Below are 8,806 nucleotides of genomic sequence, written 5' to 3'. Positions count from 1 at the left end.
ATGTTCACAGTTGATAATCTCTTCAGAGCGTATGATTCCCTATGTATGTGTTTGATTAGAAACAAATTCCTCTCGCTCAACTTTAAGGTTAATTTACACCCTCCGGGAAGAACTGCAACTACACCCAAAATTATTTTTCGGGAAGACTCCGCTATGTATGTGTTTGATTATATTAGTTCCCTGTGACTCTGTGTATTTATCTTAACAAGCATCTCTAAAAATGATTCATTCTGTTAACAAGCATGAGATTCTTAACATTAATCTATTTTTTGAGTATGCATCTCTCTAATAGAAGATTTCTAGATAGTCATTTAATAGCTCTCTATTTTAATCTATTTTTTGGGAGCTAATTTCATTCTCTTTCAACACATAAACACAAGACGCTAAATCTTCCTCCTTGAAAGCTGGAGTGTATTAAACTCGTCTCAACAGAATACAATGACTGAAAATTGATCTTCACATTTTCCCCTCCGAATCCATGTTGTACCACCGATGATCAATCTGTTCAATATTCCCGGCTATCAAACCCAGTTCGTAGATCCTCCTTTTCCTCTGGATTTCCATCGGGTTTTCGATTTTCCAGTAGTCGCTTTTTTTTCTCCATGTTCTCTTATCCATTACAATTACTCAGGTGTTGAAGTAACACAGACTTTTTCGACCCGAATGTGCATGATATTACCGGTTCGGACCAGAAGTTATTTGTGAAGTAGTATATGAAGTTTGTGTGATAGTATTGCAGAGCTCCGATGACGGTGATCTCTAGCGGAGTCTTCCCGGAAAATAATTTTGGGTGTAGTTGCAGTTCTTCCCGGAGGGTGTAAATTAACCTTAAAGTTGAGCGAGAGGAATTTGTTTCTAATCAAACACATACATAGGGAATCATACACTCTGAAGAGATTATCAACTGTGAACATTATTGTTAGAACTAACTGAATAGATATTAGACATTTGCACAGGAAAAGAATTGGAGATCTGCAGGCTTGGAGCAACGAAGAAGGAAGAAGGAAGAAGGACTGACATCTTTTGGAAACATGGGATATTTCTCTCTCTTTAATTTCTTCAAATTTAAATAAGGGCATAATTGTCCTTTTACTATAAAAATATGTGGAGGGATAAAAAAAAGTCGTGGAAGAATCACTTCCCTTTAATTATAGTTATCTTGCACTCTAGTTGAATATATATAAATGGCATGGCGTCTCAAAGTTGAATTTGAGTGAGGGACTAAATAGTTACCATAATTTTTGCATCATGCTTTAAGCATGACACTCACCATATATTCAGTATATGAGATACTGAAAACACGAAACATAGTAGAGTATTTTGTTGAGTGTGATCAAACCATGACATGTATAATACACGATCTATTTATATAAAGTTAGGAGGGATAAAAAAAATCCAAAATACTTAAAATACCTAATTCCAGCAGTCACTAGCAATTGGAAACCTTCAAATAAAAAAATGTTTTTCACCTTGAAGACACCAGATCCGATTTTTGGTGATCTTAGGACAAATTTGATGAGACCTACTAATGGGTAATTCAACTTTTATCCGTTGGATCATATTAGTCTAAACATGCTTGAGGTAATTTAGATTTTGGGTGAGATTAGATCTTAGACCCTCGATCTGGTTTTCGTGTGCATGTCTAACAACATTAGTTGCCTCTTCTAGACATGTATGAACCACTACAATACTTTTTCTTTAAATCTTCAATGATTGATCATATTCAACAATGTTCTACCATAATCCTATAATAACATCATTAATTTTGTGATTCTCATCTTCTTCTCATTCTCCATATTAGCGAGCCAAGATTCTAATCTACACAAAAATATGTTCTTATTGCAATTATATACAAAAACCCTTCAAAATTAGCAGGATATTCTTGCTATATAAAAATCTTGTGGCTATCCTTTGATCTAACCAACCGATACGCTAAAGTCATTCTCGACACATCATCCTAATGAATCGTATTCGTCGGTACATGCTTCCACTCATGTATAAACAACATATTATATGTGAGCTTAGGTTACAAAAGGTTCTTTGCATAATTGCATTTGAATCATATACAGAAAGAATGAAATACGACCTTAATAAAATTTAACGACACGATTAATAAAATCAGGTCACTATCTTTTTAAGAAACAAAATATATTATTATTATAACAAATCAATCAAAATCCGATATATTAGATAAAACAATTGTAAATATTCAACAATATAAGATTGATCTTATTTAATATTTTATTAAATCAAATTGATTTGATTGACTCTGATTAATCAAATTAAATTGGTCGATATCCAACTTATTATGTATAAATTTCATCGAATTTATCCAAAATAGTAGATTATATTTGAACCTATAAAAACCCTAAATATAAGGGATTATTTTGCATAATAGTGATATCCAGGGGTACGTTTGTAAAATTATCCCTTACACCGAGAGTACAAAAACCCAGCCCAGCTAGCCTTTTTATCAGCAAACGCCGTTGCGTTCCTTTCTGTCCTCGATTTTCTATCTCTAAAATATTCTCATACGAATCCCCTTTTTCGCTTTCGAAATCCCACTGCGTTTTCACCTTTTCTTCATCTTTTCATCAGTTCATCAAACCAAAATCCCCAAAAAGTCTATACACTTTTCAAAAGATCAATAGAAAAATCAAGCAACCATGGTGCGTATAAGCAACAACTTAGTCGGCATCCTCAATTTCGTAACATTCCTCCTCTCAATCCCCATCTTGGCCGGCGGTATCTGGCTTTCACGTCAAGGAACCTCCGAATGCGAACGATTCCTCGATAGACCAGTCATCGCACTCGGCGTCTTCCTCATGATCGTCTCACTCGCCGGACTCATCGGCGCGTGTTGTCGCGTGTCTTGGCTGTTATGGGTTTACCTACTCGTCATGTTTCTACTGATCCTTCTACTTTTCTGCTTCACGATCTTCGCCTTCGTCGTCACCAACAAGGGCGCCGGAAACACGGTATCCGGTAGAGGATACAAGGAGTACCGTTTAGGAGATTATTCGAGTTGGTTACAGAAGCGGGTTAACAGTGACAAAAACTGGAATAAGATCAAGAGTTGTTTACAGGATAGCAAGGTTTGCAAGAGCTTGATTGATGATGGATCTGACAATACTCCAGTTGACGTTTTTTACACCAGACATCTCTCTTCTATTCAGGTATCAATCAACAAATTCCATCATATCCTTTCATAATTTCTTCATCTTTTAGATCTGAGATTGGTTTACAGTAACATGATTTTGTGGAATTGATAATTATTGGAGCTGTAGAATCGTTATCATTGTCAAAACTTCGGTTAGCAAAAGAATTATTTTAATTGTTTGATCTGTTTTGTAGTCTGGATGCTGCAAGCCCTCGAACGACTGCGGTTTCACATACGTAACTCCGACCAACTGGACCAAAACTTCGACGACCTCCGGCAACCCTGACTGTAATGCTTGGGACAACGATCCAAACACCCTCTGTTTCAACTGCCAATCATGCAAGGCTGGATTACTCGACAACATAAAGAGCGATTGGAAGAAGGTTGCTGTACTCAACGTCATCTTCCTCGTGTTCCTCATTATCGTTTACTCGATTGGTTGCTGTGCATTCAGGAACAATCGTGAGGATAATTCATGGAAGCGCTACCCTTAGAGTGATTTTGGGTGGAAATTACTGGGTTGTGTCTTTCTTTATACTTTAGTATAATCGTTTTTTCCTATTTGTCTATATTGTTTCTTGAAGCTATAGAATGTTTAGATCAATGGCGATGGGCGTTGACTGTTGCTCTGCGATTGTTATATTTTGGGTTTGAGAGACGACCACCGCTTATAGGTGTAAATATTATTTGTATGGAAACGTTTATTGAGATTTATTTTGAATAATTTGGTTTACGTTTTGGTGATGATTTCGAATTTGAATTTGGTTTTTGGTTTTTATTCGTGTGAATTAGATAATTAGAATGTTTGTTTAAGGGTATTGTTATTCCTACCCAACATTTTATTATTCTGCAATAAATAATTAATATTAGAACGTCTCATATTTTATGAGTTGGCCACATGGTTGGTGTGTAAGTGCTTTTTTTGAGTGATCATTGATTATGTATGAACTTATTAGCATGTGTTACAGAAACCATATAATAGTCAAAACTAAAATAACTAATTTATTTTTTTATGTAAAATTTTACGTTTTAATGAAAAATAACAATATTTATTTCTATTTATATTAAAAAAAGAATTTATTTAAAGAAAAAATATTCTAAAATAATTATTACTTATTGTTGTAGAACATTAACCCCTCCAATTAGGGGTGTTCGTTTGGATGGATCGGTTTGATCCGGCCCAATCAAATAATCCAAATTGAACTAAATTCAAATTTGATCCGGACCAAACAAATTATAATTCGGTTGGACCGGTTTTTACAATTTAGTTTTCAAGAGGCGTTACATTTAAAAAAATATATAACATGATTATTAATCAATTCTAAACAAAAATAAATTGTTTGATTGAGAATTAAAGTTTATGAATAACTATTCAAAATGTATATTATCATTTAATATCCTATAGATAAACAAACGTGGGACGTTAAGTTATGTTAAGTTATATTTTATTGGATGATACATTTTAATCTATTTAAAAATACAATTTAATAAATTAATAAATAATTAAAAAATGTATATTCAAAACAAATATATATAAATAAATAAATAATAACTCTTGTTCTTTGGACTATTTGGTTTTAATTTTACAAACCGTAACCAATCCGAAATCTCGAAATAATAGTTCGGTTTTCCTGAAAACTCATCCAAAAATCTGAATATCCGAACAAAATAGTCTGATCCAAATTCTCCAATTGAACAAATCGGTTTTATCGGAATAGTGAACAACCATAGCTCCAATGTTAAGTATAATCTTTTAACAAAATATCCAGGCGTTCAAAAAATTACTGTAATATGTCAAATGATTATTATTATTATTATTTTTAAATTATCCATATTAAAGAAATTCAGATGGATAAGGACACGAATGTATTACCAAATGCATAACCATAAATTTGCTATTGCGTTTATCCATCCGACTCGAGTAATGTTTGTTTGACTGTCATTTTCGGTGAACATTCAAAGGCGAGAATGGTCAAGAAGATATTATGTCTAGTGTTCTTTTTTTCTTTCTTTTCCAAATTCAGTTATATATAAGTTGCGTTTATTTTTATTGAATTTCATTGTGATATTTAAATTGACAAGCATTAAGGTAACCCACGATCATCACATATATGATTTAAGATGATCACGAAATCTGAATCCACACACGCTGATGGAAAGGGAGGTGTTTACCACAGTGTCATTCTCGTCAATGTAATTTTCAATGACCACCCAGATACCAATTCTTAAATTTCTTCTTAACAATTAAAAATCTTCCTTCTTATTTATTAATCAAACATGTATAAAGTCAATTTACTTTTAACGTATTTTTAAGTAGTTCAATTGATTTACTGAATATGAGGTTAAGTAAATGAATTCGATGTAAAAATTTAGCCGAACATAACATTAATTCTTGGACTTAAGAACTTCACAAAATTTCACAAAAATGGTCCTTATGGTATTCTAAAAGTGGCACTTTCTGAATATTTGGAAAGTGTTACACCGATGGTCCCTATTGTTTCAAAATCAAGCAAGATTGGTCCTTATGTATAACTCTGTTAGAAAATCAAAGGTTAAATCCGAGTAAAATGACAAAAAATACACTTATTTTCCATTTATGTTAACTTTATCACTTAATATATTACAAGGATTACAAATGAAAATAAATAAAAAAAAGAGCCCTAACCCCATATGCTTTGTGCATACCAATGTTATAAATAACATTAGGTGGGACTTGGCTACAATGTCATGTCTCAAACTTTTACGAGCTGTAGCATGTCATGTTGTTTGTAAGACGTGACTTAAAACGATAATTTTGTATATAATTAATATATATATATATATATATATATATATATATATATATATATATATATTCTACGATTATTCATTTTTATATACATATATGACTTAAGACGACATTTTGTTAAAGTTTGGCGTCAAGTACAAGTCTTGGAACCATGATGAGCTTTCTAGAACCTTGGTGCCTAATGATCTCCGCCTCTCAAAGTCAGTTTTTAGACTATCGACGACCTTCTCCTTCCCCGGTCTCAGTCTTATTTCTCACCAACGAAGACATTTTCTTTCCACCATCAGTGGCCTCACCTCCAATGGCCTCTCCTTCCTTAACCACTTATGGTTTATAATCCATTGTTAGGCATTACAATAGAAATCATATTTCAAAATTTTTAGAGATTATGTTCTTCTCGATTCGATCATGGAGATTATGTGCTTCTACTTTTTCTTAGGATAATTCGAAGATTTTGATCTTGGTTTGGCTTACTGTTTTTTGTTTAAAGATTTATGGTTTTTTAGTATTTTGTATAAAAATTCTAACTTTAAATGCCTTTATTTCTATAGATTCTAATTGTCAGTGTGGTGGTCGTCAGAGATGATGGAAAGAGATGAGAAGGGTAGGGTGGTGGTGGTGGGGGATAGAGAGGAAAGAGGAAAAAGGTGACGGTGAACAAAATGATAAAATAACAAAAAGTAAGGTTAAAAATGTCATTTCATAAATATTTAACCCCTTGTTTTTGTTGGGTTTTGAGCATTCTAACACTCCTAAGTGTACATGCAACCCTAATAAACCTTGGATCTATGTTTTCTCTAAAATACATGCAAATAATAATTTCCAAGGTTTACATCCTAACTAGCATGACATGAAGAACTAGAATCATAAAACACTAGAAGAATGACATACCTTTTGATAGTGATTGATTGCTTGGAGTTTGAGAGCCTAGCACCAATAATGTGAATGCCTCAAGTGGAATCACAAATCACCACAAACCTTGGAACCTTGAGAGAATAATATATGTGCTCTAGAAATTAGGCCACCACTCTTGTTCACACACAACTAGTGTCATTTCAAGCATCATAAGCTCCTTTATATAGTGTGGAGGATTAGGGTTACATCCATATAAACCCTAATACCCATGACTCTTCCTTTCCAAGGATCCATGGGTTAAAAGCTCCATGGACTATCCATGGATTCCCATGCATGCCAAGCCCATTCCAAATGAGTATTAGCCCACACTACATAAAATACAAGAGCCCATATTTAATTAGTCACCTTTTTTATCACCAAATTAATTCTAAATTAATTTATGACCAATACTAATTAAATAATATGATTTAATATTAATATATTATAACTTATAATATATTAATAAAGCATGAACATACTATTCTCAAAAGATTATCCAAACAAATTGTTCGGGTGAAGTGCAACCCAAATGGACCATGCCGGGTCGGGTCAAGTACATCTCAAATATTGTTATGGACTTAGACACCTTATCCAACAGTCTCCCACTTGGATAAGTCTAATAACATATTTGTAGATATGACTTCAGGAACCAACCGACAATCGTAGCTCTCAAACCCTGTTGAACTATGAAGCGCCATTTTAGATAAGTGATCATATAATCCTCTGCTCTCATGATATCAGCCGGACAAATACATGGAACAATGTCTTACTTATTGTCCAGCAGTTTGTTTCCCGATTTCCGATTTGTTTGACAAAGAACTTAATCGAACACATCAATTTAGTTCTGACCGGGCCCGGTACATAGGTCAAAACAAAATCATCGAGGGGCCCATATATCGCTTCTAATCCTCCAAGAACTAGAAGGAACAGATAAACTTCGACTCATATACTTGTTTCTACTACTTGTTGAATTATACACAAAGGCACGTTTTATAACATCAAGTTACTGATGCGTTTTTGTGCAATCAATGTACAACCAACTCATAGGTAACAACTCATATCTCTAGGTTTGAAGACTTATATGATATTACCGTCTCACGATCACTCGAGATAAATTCCATGAAGTGATGCAAGTGAGCGTGGGTTGAATCCAATACTCATAACTTATGATCACTCATGAGTGTTGTAGCCATGTCCAACATCTTAGACCTCTACAACCAACTCATGACAGTCTTGATTCATATCTACTTCCAACATATGACCGACTGTGGATGGTTTGAATAACTTAATCTTTCGGAAAGAATAACCTAGTTATTATGGAAGTCAAAACATGCAAAGTGAAACACAATAATAATCAAATCCAATATGGTCTCAGAACCCTTTTGAATATAAATAAAACCACCTTTTATTTATCACCATATTGATTACACATTATTCATTGTATAATGTTTCAAATAATCAACTTAATACTTGAATAAAAACAACAGTTGTCCCATGCTCCTAGCATGTACACTTTGTTTTTCTAAACAATAGTTATGCCATACTCCAAGTATGCACACTATGTTTGTCTATGATCTTTACTTTGTGAAATAGATCAATTGAACATGATTCCAATGATGCTCATTTCACAATCCCAAATCCTTATTGTAAATGTGAGAATTCCTAATTCCTACCATTTACCAAAAATTTGTTAGATTTTAAACTTATATGCACTGATCCTCTCGTAATGATTATGCACAAGGTCACCAAAACCTTGTCATCAGTCATTACAGAGGATTCCAAAGGAGATCAATTATGTGGAAACGAAGTCTCATATTCAAAGTACATAGCTTTGAACATCCTTATTGCATAAAAGTTTCTAACTTTCTCATAGATTCTTAATATCCAACTCCCAATATGGAAAATTTCCATATTCCCATTTTGATTATCATATCTAAACAAGAGCTACCTCTTTTCAGTATATA

The 8,806-nt window shown here is 33.4% G+C and overlaps 1 protein-coding gene across 1 annotated transcript; it reads left to right on the top strand.

The window, feature by feature from the left end:
• Positions 1 to 2,479: 2,479 nt before the first annotated feature.
• TET8 (tetraspanin8) lies at positions 2,480 to 3,904 on the top strand. The gene is made up of 2 exons (XM_079067198.1): positions 2,480 to 3,176; positions 3,355 to 3,904. Exons 1-2 carry the CDS (start codon positions 2,667 to 2,669, stop codon positions 3,652 to 3,654), a joined length of 810 nt encoding a protein of 269 aa, XP_078923324.1. The 5' UTR covers positions 2,480 to 2,666; the 3' UTR covers positions 3,655 to 3,904.
• Positions 3,905 to 8,806: the final 4,902 nt, after the last annotated feature.

This window comes from Lactuca virosa, chromosome 8, assembly GCF_052849685.1.
Source record: "Lactuca virosa cultivar CGN04683 chromosome 8, Lactuca_virosa_CGN04683_v6, whole genome shotgun sequence".
NCBI classification, from domain to species: domain Eukaryota; kingdom Viridiplantae; phylum Streptophyta; class Magnoliopsida; order Asterales; family Asteraceae; genus Lactuca; species Lactuca virosa.
This window is presented reverse-complemented; position numbering and strand designations above follow the sequence as displayed.

Excerpts from the sequence above, each read along its gene's own strand:
- TET8 (XM_079067198.1), top strand. The coding sequence starts at position 2,667 with ATGGTGCGTATAAGCAACAACTTAGTCGGCATCCTCAATTTCGTAACA. Across the intron at positions 3,177-3,354 it reads GACATCTCTCTTCTATTCAG|TCTGGATGCTGCAAGCCCTC; the intron begins GTATCAATCAAC and ends TCTGTTTTGTAG.